Source organism: Bubalus bubalis, chromosome 3 (assembly GCF_019923935.1).
Source record: "Bubalus bubalis isolate 160015118507 breed Murrah chromosome 3, NDDB_SH_1, whole genome shotgun sequence".
In the NCBI taxonomy this organism is placed as follows: Eukaryota; Metazoa; Chordata; class Mammalia; order Artiodactyla; family Bovidae; genus Bubalus; species Bubalus bubalis.
The window spans coordinates 126,977,513-127,002,092 of record NC_059159.1 but is presented as its reverse complement, the minus strand read 5'-3'; the positions used below and the strand labels follow the sequence as shown (position 1 = coordinate 127,002,092).

General features: G+C 37.9%; 1 protein-coding gene across 3 annotated transcripts in view; it reads right to left on the bottom strand.

The window, feature by feature from the left end:
- INVS (inversin) overlaps positions 1–24,580 on the bottom strand; it is a 132,362-nt gene that overhangs the window by 90,019 nt on the left and 17,763 nt on the right. For all 3 annotated transcript variants that reach the window (XM_025281801.3, XM_025281807.3, XR_006550017.2), the window contains exon 3: positions 23,168–23,334. In XM_025281801.3, the coding sequence (XP_025137586.3) occupies positions 23,168–23,334 (167 nt within the window). The remainder of the gene's footprint in view (positions 1–23,167; positions 23,335–24,580) is intronic.

The following is a 24,580-nucleotide window of genomic DNA, read 5'->3' as shown; positions in this document are numbered from 1 at the left end:
TTTCAGCTCAGAAAACTTCCTCTAGCATTTCTTATCAGAGAAGACAATGGCACCCCATTCCAGTACTCTTACCTGGAAAATCCCATGGATGGAGGAGCCTGGAAGGCTGCAGTCCATGGTGTTGCTGAGGGTCAGACACGACTGAGCGACTTCACTTTCACTTTTCACTTTCATGCATTAGAGAAGGAAATGGAAACCCACTCCAGTGTTCTTGCCTGGAGAATCCCAGGGACGGGGGAGCCTGGTGGGCTGCCAATCTATGGGGTCACACAGAGTCGGACACAACTCAAGTGACTTAGCAGCAGTAGCAGCAGTATTTCTTATAATGTGGGTTTGTTTAAGATACATTTTTAGCTTTTGTTTGTCCTTATTTTCAATATGTTAAGACAGTTCCACTACATAGAGAATTGTAGGTTGATAGTTTTGTCCCCCAAGCATCTTAAAGCTCTCATTCTAATGTCCTCTTCTGTCTATCGTTTCTGAGACGTATGCTGTCATTCGTATTCATGGTTTACTCTATTGGGTTGTGTCTTTTTCTCTGGATGCTTTCAGGATTTTCTCTTTCTCTTGTTTTTAGTAGTTTGACTATAGTATTTCTAAGTAAGGTTTTCTGTGTATTTTATCTTTTGGGGTTCAACATACCTCTTGAATCTTTAAATTTATGTCTTTCACCAAGTTTGGGCAAGTTTTGGTCATCACTGAGAAAATTTTATTTTTCTGCCCCATTTCCTCTCCTCTCACCTCTTGTAATTATACTTGTAATCTCATTACAAGGATGTTAGATCTTTTAATATTGCCCCACAAATCAGTGAGACACAATTTTTTCCTTAATATATTCCTTATTTTAGGTTGTAAAATTTATATTGATCTATCTTCAAGCCCACTGACTCTTTGTCATCTCTGACCTACCAATAATTTCTTCCAATAAAATTTTTATTTATATATTTTTCAGTTCTAGAATTTCCATTTAGTTCTTTTTTACAGCTTCTACTATCTGTGCTTATTAATTATGAGTATACTTTTTGTAAACAGAGTTAAAGTAGCTGCTTTAAAATCCTCATCTGCTAATTACAACATCTGGATCATCTTTGGTTGCTCTCAAAGATTTCCTTTTCTCTTGAGTATGGATCACAGTTTCCCATTTGTCCACATGTCTAATACTTTTAGATAACATTTTACACACTGTAAATGAGACTCTGGATTCTGTGTGTGCATGCTAAGTCGTTTCAGTCATGACAGACTCTTTGTGACCCAATGGACTACAGCCCACCAGGCTCCTCTATCCACGGGATTCTCCAGGCAAGAATACTAGAGTGGGTTGCCATACTCTCCTCCAGGGGATCAAACCCACATCTCTTACATCTCCTACCCTGGCAGGCAGGTTCTTTACCACTAGTGAAAGATTATAGACATAACATTTTATTGCATTTCACTTTTTTGTGCTTATCAGATATTGTGTGTTTTAAAAAAGAAAAGGTTTGTGGCAATTCTGTGTTGTCAGAAGAGAGAATCTTTCAGCAATAGTCTTTTTTAATTAAGGTATATAATTCTTTTTAAGATACAATGCTATTCAACACTTAACAGATTATAGTATAGTGTAAACATAATTTTTATATGCACTGGTAAACTAAAATATACACATGATTTGCTTTATTATGATATTCACTTTATTTCAGTGGTCTTTGAACCTGCAATATCTTCAAGGTACACCTGTACTGATTTCTTTTTAAGCAGGCAGTCAACTTGTCTGAATTCAAACTCTAAACTATTTCTCTTACATAGGCAGGTAGCAATTAAAAATCTCTGATGAGTTATTTTAGCCTTAACTTGAGTGCCTGAAGTTTTCCCCATATATGTTTTGATAACAGGTCAGCTGAAGATTTTGGCAGCTTATATGCAGAATTCAGAGCCCCACTTCTGTGGGTACCTTTATTCTTTAATTGGAGAAGGAAATTGCAACCCACTCCAATATTCTTGCCTGGAGAATTCCATGGATGGAGAAGCCTGGTTGGGCTATGGTCTGTGGAGTCACAAAGAGTCGGACACGACTGAGCAACAGGCGCTTTACTGTATACCCTTCTTGATTTGGAGCCATCATCCTAAATGCTGTCCTCTGATTCCTCACAAGTAGCTGCAGTGCAGACTTCTATTCAATTTTCCTCTTCCTTGAAGAACTGACTAGGCCCAGTGATAAAAGTGGAAACCCATTCAAAGCCTCCTTGTCTTTTCTTATTCCAAGAGTTTATTCCTCTCCAACTTCAGCCTGCTCCTGTTCACTCTTCACTTCCTCTAGGTAGTTGTTTTTAAATTTTGTGCAGAGCACTAAAATGAATTTTGTGGAAAGGATGATCCAAAATGAGCTACACCATCATTAACAGAAGGTGTTGTTATTTCTCATTTCTTTTTTAAAAAAATATTTTTATTTAAGTATAATTTATAATGTTAATTTCTGCTGTACAGTAAAGTGTTAATTTCTGACATACAGTAAAGTGATTCAGTTAGATATACATATATATTCCTTTTCATATTCTTCTCCATTATGGTTTATCACCAGATATTGAATACATTAGTTTCCTGTGCTATCCAGTGGGATTTTGTTGTTTATGCATCCATGTGCTAATCTCCCACCCTTCCTCCCACCTGGCAACCATAAGTCTGTTCTTTATCTCTGTAAGTCTGTTTCTGTTTTGGAGATATGCTAATTTGTGTCATATTTTAGATTCCAATATAAATGATATCATATGGTATTTGTCTTTCTTCTTCTGACTTACTTTGCTTAGTATGATAATCTCTAGGTCCATCCATGTTGCTGCAAATGGCAAAGGCGTTCTTAGGTTTAAAAAGCTCTCTAGATGGTTGACAGACACTGTACCAACCTGATGATGGAAGACACATTTAGGCAGTCTTGACCGTTCACATAAGTACCACTTAACTATTCTATTTTGGATCTTGTGCTGACAATAGCTATCCTTGAGTAAAGATCAATTATAATCTCTACATGATGCAACATCCCCTCCTGCTGAACCCTTACAACAAACTGGGTAACACGACTTCTCTTATTTTTCCTTGACCAAGCAGGTGAGGTGTGTATCACGGCTCTGTCCTTTCCTCTCTCACTGTAAGTCAAATGCTACATTTTGTTTCATATATGTGCTGCCAAAGGGGGTATGCTATATTTTGTTAACAAATCCTAAAGTTTGGGTAATAAAAGGTTTTACAGAGTAAATGCTATTTTAAACATGTCTGCAAAACTGAAAATGAAAGAACAAATAGATTCAAGGATTTGAATATGAAACTGAATACAGAACGAATTCTTACAATACTAGCACAAAAATTCCTTGTTTTGTTCCTCCCAATACACAAATATTTAACATTTATTTAGTGAAATGATTGCAAGGGCATACAAAGATAACTTTGATAGCACTCCAGAACACTTGATTTGTTCATAAATAATCACAATACAGGATAAAAAGTGCAAAGGTTCATAAGGGAAGATCTAATAAAAGATTCTCAGAACTGTTACCTGATTATCTTGGTGGTTGTTTCTTAATTTTAGCTTTGAAGTGACTCATTTAATGTGCTTGAGTACATGCTTTTCCTAACTCAACAGGCTTATCACTTTGAGATTTAAGTCAGGGCTCTTCAGACTATATATCCCTTAGCAGAAACAAAGGGTCCTTTCAAATTCATGATTTAAGCATTAGAACCATTTGAGATTAGTATTATCACAAATTTAAAGAATATGAAACAGAAGCCCAGAGCATTTATGCTTAAAACTTGCCCCAAATCACTTAGTTATAAGGGAGTAGAATCTAAGTCATGAATCTAGGTCTTCTGACTTCTGAGTCTAGTGCAGTACTTTTGCCACTGTAACAGGTAATACAACTCAGGGAAAAGAAAGAAATCCATGGAGAGGGTTATAAAAAAGGTCAAATGTACCAACGAAGTCAAAGAAGATGAGGACTTAGGAAAGGTATTTGAATTTGGTGATCAGAAAGGCATTGGTGAGTTAGCTGCAAATCCATTTCCTTCAGCCGAATTAATCAACGTTTGAGTTTTAAATATAACCCTTCAATAAAATTTCAAGTCCTTTCACAGTTCTCCATATAGGATCCATAAGGGTTTGACTCCATTTTACTTGCCCAATATCATCACTCCATATTTTATACCTCACAGTCAATGATCTATATACATTAGACTATATATTCTTTTCCATGGGGATCAAGACCATCCCCATGGAAAAGAAAGGCAAAAAAGCAAAATGGCTGTCTGGGTAGGCCTTACAAATAGCTGTGAAAAGAAGAGAAGTGAAAAGCAAAGGAGAAAAGGAAAGATATAAGCATCTCAATGCAGAGTTCCAAAGAATAGCAAGAAGAGATAAGAAAGCCTTCCTCAGCGATCAATGCAAAGAAATAGAGGAAAGCAAAACAGGAAAGACTAGAGATCTCTTCAAGAAAATTAGAGATACCAAGGGAACATTTCATGCAAAGATGGGCTCAATAAAGGACAGAAATGGTATGACCTACCAGAAGCAGAAGATATTAAGAAGAGGTGGCAAGAATACAAAGAAGAACTGTACAAAAAAAATCTTCACGACCTAGATAATCACAATGGTGTGATCACTCATCTAGAGCCAGACATCTTGGAATGTGAAGTCAAGTAGGCCTTAGAAACCATCACTATGAACAAAGCTAGCGGAGGTGATGGAATCTTGAAAGATGACGCTGTGAAAGTGCTGCACTCAATATGCCAGCAAATTTGGAAAACTCAGCAGTGGCCACAGGACTAGAAAAGGTCAATTTTCATTCCAATCCTAAAGAAAGGCAATGCTAAAGAATGTTCAAACTACTGGATAATTGCACTCATCTCATACACTAGTAAAGTAATGCTCAAAATTCTCCAAGCCAGGCTTCACCAATATGTGAACCGTGAACTTCCAGATGTTCAAGCTGGTTTTAGAACAGGCAGAGGAACCAGAGATCAAATTGTCAACATCCGCTGGATCATGCAAAAAGCAAGAGAGTCCAAGAAAAACATCTATTTCTGCTTTACTGACTATGCCAAAGCCTTTGACTATGTGGATCACAATAAACTGTGGAAAATTCTGAAAGAGATGGGAATACCAGACCACCTGATCTGCCTCTTGAGAAACCTATATGCAGGTCAAGAAGCAACAGTTAGAACTGGACATGGAACAATAGACTGGTTCCAAATAGGAAAAGGAGTACATCAAGGCTGTATATTGTCACCCTGCTTATTTAACTTATATGAAGAGTACATCATGAGAAACGCTGGGCTGGAAGAAGCACAAGCTGGAGTCAAGATTGCTGGGAGAAATATCAATAACCTCAGATATGCAGATGACACCACCCTCATGGCAGAAGTGAAGAGGAACTAAAAAGCCTCTTGATGAAAGTGAAAGAGGAGAGTGAAAAAGTTGGCTTAAAGCTCAACATTCAGAAAACGAAGATCATGGCATCTGGTCCCATCACTTCATGGCAAATAGATGGGGAAACAGTGGAAACAGTGGCAGACTCTATTTTTGGGGGCTCCAAAATCACTGCAGATGGTGACTGCAGCCATGAAATTAAAAGACGCTTACTCCTTGGAAGGAAAGTTATGACCAACCTAGATAGCATATTAAAAAGCAGAGACATTACTTTGCCAACAAAGGTCCGTCTAGTCAAGGTTATGGTTTTTCCAGTAGTCATGTATGGATGTGAGAGTTGGACTGTGAAGAAAGCTGAGCACCAAAGAATTGATGCTTTTGAACTGTGGTGTTGGAGAAGACTCTTGAGAGTCCCTTGGACTGCAAGGAGATCCAACCAGTCCATTCTAAAGATCAGTCCTGGGTGTTCATTGGAAGGACTGATTCTGAAGCTGAAACTCCAGTACTTTGGCCACCTCATGTGAAGAGTTGACTCATTGGAAAAGACTCTGATGCTGGGAGGGATTGGGAGCAGGAGGAGAAGGGGACAACAGAGGATGAGGTGGCTGAATGGCGTCACCGACCCGATGGACATGAGTTTGTGTGAACTCCAGGAGTTGGTGATGGACAGGGAGGCCTGGCATGCTGCGATTCATGGGGTCACAAAGAGTCAGACACGACTGAGCAACTGAACTGAACTGCTATATTCTTTCTCCCCTTGAGAGTACTACAAGAACACTCCAAGATATTCTTGAAGTGGTCTCCCTACCTCTTTTCTCTCTCCACTTAGCACAGATGCTATTTGTTTACATGCCATGGTGGCTTACATGCCCCTCACTTTTCTCCACAATATCCCTCAGCTTATTCCTCTTCTAGGATTTAACACAAGAATATTATAGTTTCAATACAGTTTAGTCGCTCAGTTGTGTCTGACTGTGACCCCATGGACTGCAGCACACCAGGCCTTCCTGTCCATCACCAACTCCCGGAACTTGCTCAAACACATGTCCATCGAGTCAGTGATGCCATCCAACCATCTTATCCTCTGTTGTCCCCTTCTTCTCCTGCCTTCAATCTTTCCCAACATCAGGGTCTTTTCCAGTGAGTCAGTTCTTTGCATCTGGTGGCCAAAGTATTTCAGCTTCAGTCAGCTTCAGCATCAGTCCTTCCAATGAATATTTAGGACTGATTTCCTTTAGGATAGACTGGTTCGATCTCCTCGCAGTTCAAGGGACTCTCGAGTCTTCTCCAACACCACAGTTCAAAAGCATCAATTCTTTGATGCTCAGCCTTCTTTATGATCCAACTCTCACATCCATACATGACTACTGGAAAAACCAGCAGACCTTTGTGGGCAAAGTAATGTCTCTGCTTTTTAATATGCTGTCTAGGTTGGTCATAGCTTTTCTTCCAAGGAGCAAGCATCTTTTAATTTCATGGCTGCAGTCACCACCTGCAGTGATTTTGGAGCCTAAGAAAAGAAAGTCTCTGTTTCCATTGTTTCCCATCTATTTGCCACGAAGTCATGAGACCGGATGCCATGATCTTAGTTTTTTGAATGTTGAGTTTTAAGCCAGTTTTTTCCCTCTCCTCTTTCACCTTTATCAAGAGACTCTTTAGTTCCTCTTTGCTTTGTGATATTAGGGTACTTCTGAAACTTAGCATAGAGGCTTTTGCATAATCTGAGGTTATTGATATTTCTCTCAGCAATCTTGATTCCAGCTTGTGCTTCATCCAGCCCAGCATTTCTCATGATGTACTCTGCATAGAAGTTAAATAAGCAGGGTGACAATATACAGCCTTGAAGTACTCCTTTCCCAGTTGGGAACCAGTCCCTTGTTCCATGTCTGGTTCTAACTGTTGCTTCTTGACCTGCATATAGATTTCTCAGGAGGCAGGTCAGGCGGTCTGATAGTCCCATCTCTTTAAGAATGTTCCACAGTTTGTTGTGATCCACACAGTCAAAGGCTTTAACGTAGTCAATAAAGCAGAAGTACATATTTTTCTGGAATTCTCTTGCTTTTTCTATGATCCAATGGTTGTTGGCAATTTGATCTCTGGTTCCTCTGCCTTTAAGAGCTTCCCTTATAGGTCAGTTGGTAAAGAATTCACCTGCAATGCAAGAGATCCCAGTTTGATTCCTGGGTCGGGAACATCCACTGGAGAAGGGATAGGCTACCCAGTCTAGTGTTCTTGGACTTCTCCTGTGGCTCAGCTGGTAAAGAATCCACCTGCAATTCAGGAGACCTGGTTTTGATTCCTGTGTTGGGAAGATCCCCTGGAGAAGGGAAAGACTACCCACTCCAGTATTCTGGCCTGGAGAATTCCATGTACTACATAGTCCATGGGGTCGCAAAGAGTTGGACAGGACTAAGCGACTTCCACTTTCACTTTCCTCTGCCTTTTCTAAGTCCAGCTTGAAGATCTGGAAGTTCTTGGTTCATGTACTGTTGAAGTTTAGCTTGGAGAATTTTGAGCATATCATATAGTCTAAGTACCATTTGTTTACCTTATCTGTTTTTCCCATTAAACTACGAAGTCTTTGAGGGCAGGATCATGTCCTGTTCATGGTTTACTTCTGAAACTTAGCATAGAGGCTTTTGCATAAACACTTGTTAAATGAAAGAATCAATAAGATTATAAGGAGTTACAAGGCAATAAAGTAACCTAATGTGACTTCAACAGCAAAGACGCCACTTATCGGTCACAGACAGTATGTTTTGATCAAACACCCTAATGTGAATCTAGCTACTTAAATGTTAAACTTCTTTTGCAAGGACAACAAGTTTGCTTCTACCATTTCCTGTGAGCAATTTTGCTTAAGAAAATGTGGTCACAATTATACTCTCACAGATGTAACTATAAAAGAACTGCATGAAATCTGAGAGATTTCTGCAACCTTTGGAGAGTTGTTTTGAAACTTAAAAATTTTCCTAACTTAGATCAAACAAAACAAGTACTTTCAATAATAAATCTAAATGCTTAGTCAGCAGTATTTGAGAATTTTTATAATATGCATTATGGACTATAAAGAATAGAATCTTTATGGACTATAATAGACTCTTCAAGATAGCACTTACACAGGAAGAACTTAACAAAATATTTGTAATGATAATGACTCTCAGAGTTTGAAGGCCTAGTGGGGTCACTGGGTTCATCTATCCAGTGTCTAGTTTGTACATCATTCAGTTCTTTTGGCATACTTTTTTGAGTCATTTCAAATTGGTTAGCAGAGCTTTGAATGACTATAGCAAAGAGACCATGCAGCTATAGGGATGGGCTGAAGACATAATCCATAAGCTACAAATGCTTATTCACACACTCTTGACATTACTGTCAACATACCTTTATTCAAGCTTTCATGAAGATATACTGTATAAATGATGCTTGAAAATGCTCTCAGTACACAGTATACTTAAAAGCATTTTTAAAAATTATATATGCTTTTGAATGACAAAAATGCACTGAATTTAATTTGTACATAGTGTACATATAAGGAAACATAAATGTTTACCATTTATCACTGTTAAGTTCATTTCATAGTTCGTTACTGAAATTTAAAATCATTTACTTGGCCTTGAAGAGGTGGTAATAGGATCCCTCTACATTAGAGAATAAAGTAACTCATTTTTTCCAAGTACTTTCTCCATTCATACTACAAATGTATGATACATATGGGAAAATAGCATAAGTATATAGGGATATATAAGAGAAGTGATTTTGAGCCTGAATTTGACACAGTAGCATTGGTATCATTTAAATCCAATTCTAGCACCTGTTCTAATTCACTAAGAAATAAAAAATTGTATATTATTTGGAAGGAACAATTTAGCTAATGCATAACTTCATTTTTTGGGTTAGTTCATGTAGGAGTAAACGAAAGATTTTGTTTTATAAGGAACAATGTTTCTAAATGAGTATGGGAGAAAAATACTATCAAATATCATACTTCATTATTAACTCATCTATCCTTTAATGTCCCTGTCATTTTCCTTTAATAACACTTTAAAATCTTTATCACTTGTTAGTTCTGACAATGAGATGACAATTTATGCAATCTCTTCCCTATAGTTTCATTTCTAATCTCGACTTAAGCAGTTTACCTTCTAGTGTGATCAAAGACAAAAAGAACCAATGTAGATTTGTATTGTGTGTATGTGTGTGTGTTTGCACATCCACGTTTGAAGATATCGTTTAATGTTACATAGATTTATTATCCAAAGGGATCTCTAATTAAATAAAAAAGGGAGCCTATGTTAGCTACGCTGACTTCAGGATCCATTCTTTTGTATTAAGGGCTTTCACATGCCTTCCCCCTCAATTCTAAAAGCACACGTTCCTTATTCCCTTCACCATGAATAAGGCTGACATTTGACAGCTTCACAAGGCTGACAGGGTTACCCAACAGCCCACCCTCCCTATTCTCAATCCAATTAGACCTCTAATCCTCCAGATGAAAGGCCCAACTGCTCACGTTCCTCATGACAACGACAGCTATTGATTACTTGTCACTGCAGCTAACACCTTCCCTGTCGAGGCTGCTCTGACAGAAGCAAACCTACCAAATTAGACAGCACTTTATCTGCCCTGGAGGCCAAATGGCACAACAAGTAAAGGCTAATAAATGGTATAAAAATGAACAAATCATAACATTATGACAGGCTGATCGTTGCCAGCAGCCTCCTAGCTCAAGCTTGATGTTCTGTTAGGCTTGCTCCTTCTCTTTCCCCTCTGCTCTAACTCCAACGTTGACTGAATTAAAGGCCAGAACAATTAAGGCATTTGACCAGCAAAGATAAGCCAATTGAAGTATCACCAAGGGACATAAATGTCAATAACTGACTGCCATTTGTCAATACAAACATTCTGGAGATGCAAATATTCAGTCCTCCACTCTCCACTAGGCTACACTGACTCACTTTGCAATGAGAGTCAGTTCAAATGGACAGTCTATGGCTATTTACCAGAAGAAGAGGGGGAAAAAAGAAAAAAGAAATACAGTCTCAAGAGAGGAAGTATTCTATGAAGAACAAGCAAGAGTCATTGGGGTGGGGTTGGAGGGTTGCATGAGAAAAAGAGAGATAGCAAAGCAGATCTATTGTTCCTTTAAAAAATATTCTGTTAGACAATTGGAAAGTCAGTACATGTTCTTAGTTGAGAATGCATACATAATGTAGGGAATGCTGGAAAGCTAATGAAGCTGTAACTTTAGAAACACACTCATTCATTTAATGAACAGTTTTTGAGCATGAACCATGTACCAGGCACTGTTCTAGGCAACAGGAAGAAAATGGTGAATAAAACAGACCAAAAGAATCCCTAACTTTATGGAGTTTACATTGCAGTAGAGTATAAGACAATAAACAAGGTAAAAAATAAAATATTTGTGTGTGTGTGTGTGTGTGTGTATGATGTGATACCCCATCATTCTCAGCTGGGTAAGAAAAAGGAGTAGAAATGTAAGATAAAAGTCGCTAAGTCTAAAAAACCAAAGAACTACACACACACATAAACAGCCAACCAAACGTAGTCCTGAATTAGAATAGGAAATGATAAAACTGTATTTTTATTTAAAAAATATTTCCAAGCAGTGTCTACTGCTATGGCTTAGAAACAATCAACCCAGTACAATAAGCACCCCTAGACTTAAAATTGTGGTCTCCAAATACATATATGGTGAAAGATTCAGGATGGAACAGAGACTTGAAAACATTCTATGAAGAAGGAGTGAAGGAATAGTAAAGTTGGAGAAAAATTTCTTCACTTGGCCATCATGATGATTATTATTACATTGTTGGCCATGCCCCGTGGCATGTGGGATCTTAGTTCCCTGATCCAGGATCGAACCTGTGCCCCTTGCAGTGGAAGAGGTGAGTCTTAACCACTAGATCGCCAGAGGAAGTACCACAAAGATTATTTTTAAGACATGTCAGATCATATCACTTCTTTCCTCAAAACCCTCCAATGCCTCCTGCATCTGGTTCAGAATAAAAACATATTCCTGACAATGGCCGAAAGGCCTAGTGAATCCAGCACCCATTTCTGTCTTGTCCTCATGACCGACTACTCTCCCCTTGCTCACTCATTATTACCATGCTAGCCTCTTTGTTATTGGAGAAGGAAATGGCAACTCACTCCAGTGTTCTTGCCTGGAGAATCCCAGGGATGGGGGAGTCTGGTGGGCTGCCCTCTATGGGGTCGCACAGAGTTGGACACGACTAAAGTGACTTAGCAGCAGCAGCAGCCTCTTTGTTACTCCTCCAATATTCCAGGCATGCTCCCACTTTAAGTCTTTGTTCTGACCATTCCTCCAGCCTGGAATGAAAGAAAGTTCTTCCCTCAAGTTATTTATATGGCTTACTTTCTTACCTTCTACAAGTCTTGCTTCCAATGTGACTGCTTCCATCTCAGTGAAGACTATTCTGACTGCCTTATTTACAGTTCTGATTTGCTTTCCCCAGGTGCCTCTTCCCTGGTTTTCTTGATACCCTAGTTTAGCATTTTGGTTATATTTCTCTTATTATATTAGTAAATGATCATCTGGGCTTTGGAAAAGCTTCATAGTCAGAAGAGCTATAAAGAGGTCTATGATTGGTCACAAGGAAAATGCAGTGTCCAGGGGCTGACAATATTCATATTTTGGGAATAATGAGCCCCCTGATTCCCTCTCATTTCAATTCTGAACAGTAAAATGTACAAAAAACAAGAAGAGGAAATTATATGAACAAATACAGTTCTATGACACAAGAAGGTAATTAGCAAATTAATGATCACATTTTCTTTGGAATCGATGTTATATACAAAATTAATTTTTAGGAGTTTAAATGAAAGTAAATGGATCTGAAGTTCCTTTTTATCAGCTGTAAAAATATTCACTGGCCCCGTGCCCAGAGTTTAAAAGAAATCAGCATGAGTCTAATGAAAAACAAGCTGTAGGTCTCAGGGAAATTCAATATATACTCTTTCTTTTCCTTTTAGTTTCTGATTGGTTTCCATGGGAATCTAGGCTTGTGGGAATCTCTAGTCGTGGAAAGCAGATGCCTGAATTTTCATGGCTTAGTAAAAGTGGGGGTCAGTGAAGAGATAAAGATGATTAGAAAATGAATATGGTAGTAGAAAACATGATCATGTTCGAAACAAAATGCTGCAAGTGACATAGTTTTCAAAACACAACCTGCAAGGCTGTTCTGTATTTGAGAGGTATTACAACATAAAGAAGAAGAAAAGAAAAAAACCCCACTAATGTAAAGGCATTAGCTCTGGGTTTAAATTCTGAATCTGGCTCATAAGAAAGAAGCTCGTTGGAGAGCAGTTCTCCTGGGTTCCCTTACTTCATGGTTCTCTGCTTGAGCGCTCCTTTCCAATAAAGTCTTTTGCTTTGTCAGAGGAGAGAGGAAGGAAGGAAGGAAGGGAGAAAGAAAGACTTAGGTACTTTGGCAGGGAGATGACTGGGAAGCTGGATTTCAGAATTTCTCTATGACAGAACCAGAGGTCTGAGAAAGTAAGCTGCAGAAGAGTGAGTTTTCCTTCAGTGAAGCATTACCAGGAGCACTGAACTGGGAATCAGAAAAACAAGCTAATTCCTGAATCTGAAAGTAAAAAAGTGGCCTTGAAGAACTCAAACCAGACCTAAGTTTACTTCTATAGAAAACAGCTAATATTCAACTATTCTAATTGCTAAGAAGCTACTATGAAGTTTTTTTCTCACTAGAACTATGTTGTTACGGTTGTTCAGTTGCTAAGTCCTGTCCAGCTCTTTGCGACCCCATGAACTGCAGCATGCCAGGCTTCCCCGTCCTTCACTATTTCCTGGAACTTGCTTAAACTCACATCCACTGAGTCGATGATGCCATTCAACCATCTCATCCTCTGTCAACCCCGTCTCTTCCTGCTCTCAATCTTTCCCAGCATCAGGGTCTTTTCCAATGAATCAGCTCTTTGCATCAGGTGGCCAAAGTATTGGCGCTGTACTATGTTAGAACAACTCGGAAGTAGTGATATCTATCAAGATTTGCTGACATTTTGTTCCTTGTAACTATGAAAGTAGAAATGCATTAACTATAGTCAAAGTATTAAAGAATGGACAGGTTTTTATTTCAATTCTCAGATTTGTTTAAAAATAGACCAATCTTGGTTTTGGTTGAAACACTCATTTGGTTGGAACACTCAATTCAAAGACCCTAATTATTTGAAATCAGGTTCTAAACTGGAAAACCAGCAGACAGGTTTAAATATAGTTTCTAAATACTCAGAAAAGGACAAACTTGATACTGGCTTGGAAACCTAAGAAGTTAGAATGTAATGAAGCAAAGATTTTTCAGGTTAGGACTCTCTGCCCAGAAAAGGCAGCTTAGCTAAGGCTGAAGTCAAATGGAATAATACGTAAAGGTTGTTAACGCAGCCCATCTCAGTCCAGAGGTGGTCTTGAGCGATCATTAAAATTCCAGAATATAAGGGTTTTATAAACTCAGACTTTCTAGGTAATGTGGCCATTGCAAATGCCTTTTGGTGACTTCTTTTAGAAGCATGTACTTAGTGGCTCAGCAGTGTCCGACTCTATGCAACCCTATGGACTGGAGCCCACTAGATTCTTCTCTCCATGGAATTTTTCCAGGCAAGAATACTGGAGTGGGCTGCCACTTCCTCCTCCAGGGGATATTCCTGACCCAGAGACTGAATCTCTGTCTCCTGCACTGGCAGGCGGATTCTTTTATCTGAGCCACCTGAAGCACACCAAGAGCTAAAACCCCATTTGCTTACACTTCAGATATCCACTGGCCACAGTTTGTGGGAGAGCGAGCACTTATTAAATTGGTTTTAAATAGACTGAGTGAATACAGCTACATTGATGCCTGGAAGTACCCACTAAACACTCCAGGTCATCTTCTTGCTTGCTCAAATTTAAGAACCACTGGATTACAGCATAGATACAAGGCTTCCAAATAGCTCCTGAGGTGAAGGCTGGGGAAATGTGCCCTGAGTGCTTAAAAGCCTAGGCCAGAAACAAACAACCCAATCAACAAATGGATAGAACATCTAAACAGACATTTCTCCAAGGAAGACATACAGATGGCCAAGAGGCACATGAGAAGATGCTCAACATCGCTAATTATTAGAGACATGCAAATCAAAACTACGAGATAATCACCTCACATCGGGCAGAATGGCCATCATCAAAAAGTCTACAAATGATAAATGATAGAGAGGGTATGAAGAAAATGGAACCCTCCTACACCATTGGTGGGAATGTAAATTGGTACAGTTGCTATGGAGAACAGTATGGAGAGTCCTTAAGGAACTAAAAATAGAGTTACCATATGACCCAGCAATCCCACTCTCCTGGGAATATATCCAGAGAAAAACACGGTTCAAAAGGAGACATGCACCCCAATGTTCATTTCATCACTGTTTACAGTAGCCAAAGCATGGAAGCAATCTAAATGTCCATTGATAAATGAATGGATAAAGAAGATGTGGTACATACATAGGTACATATATACAATGGAATACTACTCAGCTATAAAAAAAGAAATAATGCCATTTGCAGGAACATGGATGGACCTGGAGATTACATACAAATATCAGACAGAGAAAGACAAATATTATATTACATCACTTACATGCAGAATCTGAAAAAATGATACGAATGATTTTGTTTACAAAACAGAAACAGACTCACAGACTTAAGAGATGGAACTTGGGGTTACTGGAGGGCAGGGATAGATTAGGTGGAGGGAGGGATAGATTAGGATTTGGGGATTGACACATACATATTGCTATATTTAAAACAGATAACCAACCAGGACCTACTGGATAGCACAGGGAACTCTGCTCAGTACTCCATAATAACCTAAATGGGAAAAGAATTTGAAAAAGAACAGATACATGTGTATGTATAACTGCATAACTTTGCTGAACACTTGAAACTAACACAACATTGTTAATCAACTAACTCCAATATAAAATAAAAATTAAAAAATTGTAACAATGAACAATAACAACAAAAATGTCTAGGCTAGGAACCATTCTTGCTTCCATTCTCCTTCTGCTGAACTACAAATAATGGTCACCAAGTTCTGGATATTTTATCATTTTTTTATAATAGATTTTTAATGAGGTATAACACATATATAGTAGTGCATACGTCTCAAGTATATAGAAACATCTGTATATGAGTGTAAGATAAGGAAACCAAAAGCTGTTGGTGTTGTTTTCCAGAAAAGTTTCAGAGGTATTCTACTCTTCTCCTTTACTTTTTAAATCATTAACATGCAAACATATTTTTAAAACTGAAAATTAATATTTAGTTTTCACAGATGAATTGAGAATTCTCTTTATGAATAAAAAAGGAACACTCAACCACAACCTGAGGCTTCTTTAATTTGTGTATTTAACATGATATAATTTTTCAAAGTGGGTGGGTAATCTTCATCTTCTTGAAGCCAAATTAATAACCTCGTGGAAGATTAAAAATGCATAATTATTGACATTTAGTGAGATTGCTAAAGTTTTTTTTTTATCCTTATCAACAAATAAATGTATCTGTTGAAATCAGAGAAACAGTAGCTTCCCTGAATCAAAACATTTCTAACAGTTAGATATCTTTTGTGAGAAACCCAGGAAAGGTATGATTGATTTCTTTCTTGGATTAAACTGAGTGTGCTAAATGAAAAACAAACTAGGTACAGACGTACAGTATATTGAGATTAATTTTATTCTCATGTGTATCATTTCCTTAGTTGCTTGGACTAATAGTAATTTGTTTCCAAAGAAGTATGTGTCAGAATAACTAAGTCAATCAACACAGTTCAATAAACTTTTACCATATATGTATTTTGAAATTGGATAAATGTTTCTAATAAACAAAATGGCTAGCATTTGTATTAATAATGACTTTCTATATAGGTAACATAAAATGTATTCATTCATTCAACCAAGACAAATCAGACACTGTGCTAGATTCTGGGGCATTCAAAAATAAAGAAAACAAGTCTCTCATCTGGAACTCCAATCTGGTGGGAAAGACACAAGTAAGTAATAGTTATCATACATGTGAGACAGTGGGGCTCCAATAGAGGTATGAACAAAATGCTATGCAAACATGGGTTTTTCCTATTAATCAACCTAAGATACCACAACATAGTTCATTATCACAAAAAAACCCAAAACCATAATAAATAATATATGAAAATGGTTAATCTTTGGGTCAGTAATAGTAGCAATGACTACTTACATGTTATGGCTGTTGAGATTTACAAAACACTTAGGTAAATTAATATCACATGTAAGTATATGTACTTTACAGTAGATAGGCCAATTTTGTTACTTAATATCTTTTTTGTTATTTAATATCTTTATCCATGGTGTTTGTGAGCACTTTAAGAGCAGGAATCATGTCTTTCATCTTTGCATTCCAAGGCCTAGCACAGTGCCTGTCACACAGTAAGTTTTGAACATATGTTGAACGTATGCGCGCATGCACATATGTATGAATATCAATGTTACATAAGTAGCACTTTTGAGTTCACAGATAACAGAATTAAGTTAAGACAGACAATACTTGAAAAGAATATTTGGTATCCAAAATATCAGAGAACTTCACTAAACAAAGGCATGTGAAGTTTAACAGGGCTCAGTATTGACAGTACTTATTTATAGCAGACATATTATTCATTTTTTAATATTCTCTCTAGATGATGCTGTTAAAAGTGCTACACTTAATATGCCAGCAAATTTGGAAAACTCAGCAGTGGCCACAGGACTGGAAAAGGTCAGTTTTCATTCCAATCCCAAAGAAAGGCAATGCCAAAGAATGCTCAAACTACCGCACAATTGCCATCATTTTACATGCTAGTACAGTGGTGCTCAAAATTTTCCAAGGTAGGCTTCAAACAGTACGTGAACTGAGAGCTTCCAGATGTTCAAGACAGACTTAGAAAACGCAAAGGAACCAGAGACCAAATTGCCAACACTCGCTGGATCATAGAAAAAGTAAGAGAATTCCAGAAAAATATCTACTTCTGCTTCACTGACTATGCTAAAGCCTTTGACTGTGTGGATCACAACAAACTGTGGAACATTCTTAAAAAGATGGGGATACCAGACCACCTGACCTGCCTCCTGAGAAATCTATATGCAGGTCAAGAAGCAACAGTTAGAACCAGACATGGAACGAGGGACTGGTTCCAAATTGGGAAAGGAGTACGTCAAGGCTGTATATTGTCACCCTGCTTATTTAACTTACATGCAGAGTACATCATGAGAAATGCCGGGCTGTATGAAGCACAAGCTGGAATCAAGACTGCCGGGAGAAATATCAATAACCTCAGATATGCAGATGACACCATCCTTATGGCAGAAAGTGAAGAGGAACTAAAAAGCCTCTTGATGAAAGTGAAAGAGGAGAGTGAAAAAGTTGGCTTAAAGCTCAACATTCAGAAAATGAAGATCATGGCAACTGGTCCTATGACTTCATGGCAAATAGATGGGGAAACAATGGAAACAATGACCGACTTTCTTTTCTTGGACTCCAAAATCACCGGAGATGGTGATTGCAGCCATGAAATTAAAAGATGCCTGCTCCTTGGAAGAAAAGCTATGACCAACCCACACAGCATATTAAAAAGCAGAGACAGGTTGATTCCTCCAGTTCCATTCTTCTTTCTCAAGATCGCTTTGGCTATTCGAGGTTTTTTGTTTTTCCATACAAATTGTGAAATTATTTGTTCTAGCTCTGTGAAGAATGCTGTTGGTAGCTTGATAGGGATTGCATTGAATCTATAGATTGCTTTGGGTAGTATACTCATTTTCACTACATTGATTCTTCCAATCCATGAACATGGTATATTTCTCCATCTGTTAGTGTCCTCTTTGATTTCTTTCACCAGTGTTTTATAGTTTTCTATATATAGGTCTTTAGATTCTTTAGGTAGATATATTCCTAAGTATTTTATTCTTTCCGTTGCAATGGTGAATGGAATTGTTTCCTTAATTTCTCTTTCTGTTTTCTCATTATTAGTGTATAGGAATGCAAGGGATTTCTGTGTGTTGATTTTATATCCTGCAACTTTACTATAGTCATGGAGAACAGTGTGGAGATTCCTTAAAAAACTGGAAATAGACATGCCTTATGATCCAGCAATCCCACTGCTGGGCATACACACTGAGAAAACCAGAAGGGAAAGAGACACGAGTACCCCAATGTTCATCGCAGCACTGTTTATAATAGCCAGGACATGGAAGCAACCTAGATGTCCATCAGCAGATGAATGGATAAGAAAGCTGTGGTACATATACACAATGGAGTATTATTCAGCCATTAAAAAGAATACATTTGAATCAGTTCTAATGAGGTGGATGAAACTGGAGCCTATTATACAGAGTGAAGTAAGCCAGAAAGAAAAACACCAATACAGTATACTAACGCATATATATGGAATTTAGAAAGATGGTAACAATAACCCTGTGTACGAGACAGCAAAAGAGACACTGATGTATAGAACAGTCTTATGGACTCTGTGGGAGAGGGAGAGGGTGGGAAGATTTGGGAGAATGGCATTGAAACATGTAAATATCATGTATGAAATGAGTTGCCAGTCCAGGTTCGATGCACGATACTGGATGCTTGGGGCTGGTGCACTGGGACGACCCAGAGGGATGGAATGGGGAGGGAGGAGGGAGGAGGGTTCAGGATGGGGAACACATGTATACCTGTGGCGGATTCATTTTGATATTTGGCAGATCTAATACAGTTATGTAAAGTTTAAAAATAAAATTAAATTAAAAAAAAAAAAAAAAAAAAAAAAAAAGACTGCTGGGAGAAATATCAATAACCTCAGCTATGCAGATGATACCACCCTTATGGCAGAAAGTGAAGAGGAACTAAAAAGCTTCTTGATGAAAGTGAAAGAGGAGAGTGAAAAAGTTGGCTTAAAGCTCAACATTCAGAAAACAAAGATCATGGCATCTGGTCCCATCACTTCATGGCAAATAGATGGAAAAAAAAAAAAAAAAAAAAAATAAAAAGCAGAGACATTTCTTTGCTCACAAAGGTCTGTATAGTCAAAACTATGGTTTCTCCAGTAGTCATGTTTGGATGTGAGAGTTGAATCATAAAGAAGGCTGAGCATCGAAGAACTGATGCTTTTGAACTGTGGTGTTGGAGAAGACTCTTGAGAGTCCCTTGAACTGCAAGATCAAACCAGCCAATTCTAAAGGAAATCAGTCCTGAATATTCACTGGAAGGACTGATGCTGAAGCTGAAGCTCCAATACTTTGGCCACCTGATGCAAAGAGCTCATTCGTTAGAAAAGCCCCTCAAGCTGGGAAAGATTGAAGGCAGGAGGAGAAGGGGATGACAGAGGATGAGATGGTTGGATGGTATCACTGACTCGATGGACAAGAGTTTGAGCAAGGTCCGGGAGTTGGTGAAGGATAGGGAAGCCTGGGGTGCTGCAGTCTATGGGGCTGCAAAGAATCAGACACGACTGAGCAACTGAACAACTACTAGGTGTATAAACATGATACAGAGCAGATACTTGGCAACTACTTATTGAATGAACATTTCTACTTCCACAATATATCTCCTGGATCCAACTCTTCCTCTCTCTTGGCCTGAACTATAATAGCTTTTATGTACCTCCATTCTTATCCTCTTCCAAAGTAGCTGCTAATGACTTGCGAGGAATTTGTACTCAGGTTTTCAGGGTTTGCTTTTCAAGTTCCAGCTACTGCTAACACTAAAGTCCACTTGGGTTTTTCCATCTTTCTAAGAATCCTGCTTCCTGCTAGGGTTGCATTCTTTTACATTCCAATTTGGAAAATGCCTTAAAGGAAAAGCCAGGATGAATGTGGAGCTAATTTCACAAGCTTCCCTTCTCTGAATGATGCTGCCTGTGCTGACTGTTTCCAATGTCTTCAAACAACATATCTATTAAGTTTTCAGATGTTTTTGGCAGATGAGCTGTTCAAAAATAGGGGTTCATGGTGAGAACTTATGCTTAGTCATGAAAGCCTCTGGTTGGTAGCTCTTTACTATGATTTCTTTTTTTATATTTTTAAATATTTCTTTTTTATGTATCTTTAAATATTCCATCAAATATTCCATCTGGTTACTTTATATTGTGTTTTTAATGTTTTTGATAGAAACTTGTTTATTGTTTCTGCTGACTCTCCTTGACAGTATATTGCTTCCTTATGTGTTTGGTGATTTTTCACTGTGAGATCATATTTGGTTTATTTTAATATATATGGGCAGGAGGAGAAGGGGATGACAGAGGATGAGGTGGTTGGATAGCATCACTGACTCAATGGACATGAGTTTGAGTAAACTCCGGGAGTTGGTGATGGACAGGGAGGCCTGGCATGCTGCAGTCTATGGGGCTGCAAAGAGTTGGACACGACTGAGTGACTGAACTGAGCTGAATATATATGGGAAGTTTAAGGTGAAGCTATTTTCTCTAAAGAGAATTTGTGTCTGTGTCTGCTGAAAGGTAGGTTGGGCTACAGACCTGGGACATCTCCAACCACTTTTGAAAATTATTTCTAGATCCTCCACCATCTTATTCCTGCTTGAACTATACTATCTCTGATTCTAAATAATGGTGCTTTTGCATGACACACAAAACCAAACACAATACCCAGGTTTGATGTGGGCAGAGTAGAGTATTAAAGAATGATTATCACCCTTGTTCTGGAAATTCTACTAATACCAGTATAACTTAACTAGTATTCTACTAATACTAGTATAACTTAAAGATGTATTATGGCTTTTGGCAAACACACAAAAACACACAGCAACACAGAGACAGGGGAAATGCATAATTATCAGATAGCTGCAAGACCGTGAAAGTTGTTATTTATAAAATCAGTTATGTAAACTGTGACATGTAAATCATAGTTCTATTTATTCTTTGACACTAAAGAAATCACTACCAAAAAAAATAAAGGAGAACCAAAAAGCAAATGGAAACAAAGCGCTGCATCTCACTGAGAGGCTTCACAATTCACACAGCTGGATGTGCCCTCCCCTTTCAACTTTCTTCACATTATACCTCTACAAAAACGTCATATGATTGGATCATCAACTTAACTTTTTCTCGCATGATCCATTTAATGTGCAATTAGTTTCCCCTAATTTACATTTTTGAAGTTGAGTTTTAAACCTAAATGAATCACAATGAAAAAAAATCTAAAGTGTATTAACTTCTTAATACTGGGGCTATTCCCAATCTGAAATGTTTACTTTTTTATGATAACAAGTTAAATAGAGTTACCCTTCCTGACTGAATACTTTTAACAGCTGACAAGCTTAGGTGAAAGGTTACAGATACCTCAGCAGTAGTTAAAAGAGAGATTGAAAATGAGGGAGAATTCTTTTAAATTACTGTACTGAAAAGCAAATTCAAGAGCAATAACTTTGGAAATAACCTGACAGACCCAATTGATAAGAGTATATAACTAGCATATTCAGAAGTACATCTTAATGTCAATCTTTTTTTATGCTTTCAACTAATGAAAAGGTATTTTTCTAACCCCTCAATTAATCAGCTATATCTGGTTCACATTTTTTAATGGGAAATAACTAATAGTTTCTGCTGGATCTAATTTTCATTGCTTTTTGTTCCAAAAATACGTATCTAAAATAACAAAGAGAAAAATACCAGGCACCAGAAATACATTTTATAGACCAAAATTTCATGGTGAGAAAAACTGTTTTCAGGTAAATAAAATCTTCAAATAAGTTTAGAAGCTTCCCATTTAAAAAAATTTTGATATGCTTAATCCTAAAAAAACTGAGCTCTTAACAAGCCTTTAAAAATTTGAAATAATTTATACTAGCAATATAGTATTAGATTTTTAAAAAATTGAAAATACATTTCAGAAAATAAATTTCTTTTATGCTTCTAACGCCACATATTTTACAAGATTACAGCTTTTTATTGTAAAAGTAACACTCACAAAGGAAAACATTTTAAACAATGAGAAGTACTAAATTCATATATATTCCCATTATTTCAATCCAAACACTACTGACAATTATTATTTTTTGGCTGTGCTTCATGTGTATGGCTTCTGGGATCTTAGTTCCTGCTACTGCTGCCAAGTCGCTTCAGTCGTGTCTGACTCTGTGCGACCCCACAGACAGCAGCCCACCAGGCTCCGCAGTCCCTGAGATTCTCCAGGCAAGAACACTGGAGTGGGTTGCCATTTCCTTCTCCAATGCATGGAAGTGAAAAGTGAAAGTGAAGTTGCTCAGTCGTGTCTGACTCCTAGCAACCCCATGGACTGCAGCTAGTTCCTGACCAAGGATCAAACCCATGCTCCCTGAAATGGAGGTTTAGAGTCCTAGCCACTGAACCTCCAGGAAATTCCCAAACCCAGCCACTACTGACAATTTAGTGTGTGGTAGTTTTCTTTCTTTCTTTGCCTTTTCCAATGCATAAACTGACTTGTAATATAGTTTAACATAGTCCAATCATACTATCCATATAATTTTATTTCCTTTTCCCCAGCTTAATCTTAGATAAGAAAACAAACTTCATTGCTTGAAGAACTTGAATAAGTGATGGTTATCTGTGCTTACTCTCTGCAGTTTAAAGACGGCATTTTTTGAGAAAACATATGAAAATAAAGTTATAAACCTGAGATTTCTTTACTATCTGTCCATTGCACAGTTCCACTAATCAATTTAAACATACCCCAAAGACGGTTACTCTTCACAGTAATTTGACTTCTCACCTTTTGAGCTGCAAGATGGAGGGCAGTTCTCTGGCTATGGTCAGTTTTATTAACATCTGCTCCTGCCTTCAGCAGAGTATCTGCACAATCCAGTCTGTCAGCCAACACACAATACATAAGTGGTGTTCTCCCAAATTGATCTTCTTTGTCTTTAAGGGCAGAGTTCCCTGTGAGGATAAGAAACAAATAGTGATATTTGATAATTATTTTTGTTACCACTAATATAACTAGGAACTATATTTACTAGCTGTTTCTCATCAAGTACTGGGGTAAATGCATTAAATATACTACCTCAGTTTTACTCACCCTATGAGCGAGACAGTCATAGTCATAGTCATAAGTTGCTCAGTCGTGTCTGACTCTTTGCGACCCCATGGACTGTAACCTACCAGGCTCCTCCGTCCATGGGATTTTCCAGGCAAGAATACTGGAGTAGGGTGCCATTTCCTTCTCCAGGAGATCTTCCCAACCCAGGGATTGAACCCCCATACCTATATTACAGGAAATTGAGACTCAGAGGAGTTGGGTAACTTTTTCACCTTACACTGAAAGTAGATGGTGAAGCTAAAATTCAAACTGAGTGTTGACTTTAAGCAGTATGTTCTTAACTACTATGTTATACTAAATTAACATTTTGAGATATGAGGTTATTTTTTCCCTCCCTTACTCTTTGTCAAAAAAAAAAAAAATTTAATGTAGACCATACACTAGGCATTGTGGTATGCTTCTGAGAACTACAAAAATGAGTCATGATTGACTTCCTCTTCTAGACAATAAGGAACAAGCACATAATACCATGATCCTCCTGCTAATTAAAACTAAACACTCCAGGAAAAGTAAATGAAAGGTGGTGAAAGGAAGGCAAATTGGTTAGAGAACAATGCAACTCCAGGAACAATCTGGTGTTGAGTTCTCAGATTTGGGGGGTTTTTGCCTCCTATATATAGAGACAGCCTGGGTGCTAAAGTAGCCAGAACACCAGAAACACCAAGAGGCACATTCACAAAATTCCCCAAGAAGCCTGTTCTCTCCAGTCAAAACATCAGAACAACAGTAGCTCAGCAGCACTGAAATCTTTTGACTAACTTCTTCTATTCAAAGCACATGTGACAACAAACTGTACCTCTTTCCCTTTCCATCTGATACTGCAGAGACTGTGGGGAAGGAGCCCTATGAAGCATTATGCCCTGAATCAGGCAAAGGATAGCAATGAGGTATTACCTTATCTGTTCTTAACTAGACAGTGGAGAAAAGAAAGGAGGAAGCTAGAGAAAGCAATTCTTTATATCAGTGCATAATGGATAACTTAGCAGACCATGTATGGAACTGACCAAAGTTAAAATAGAAAAAACTTTGAGAATTGAACTCTTAGTAGAATACTGCCCAGGTTCTAAATTGGCCACGGTATTACAA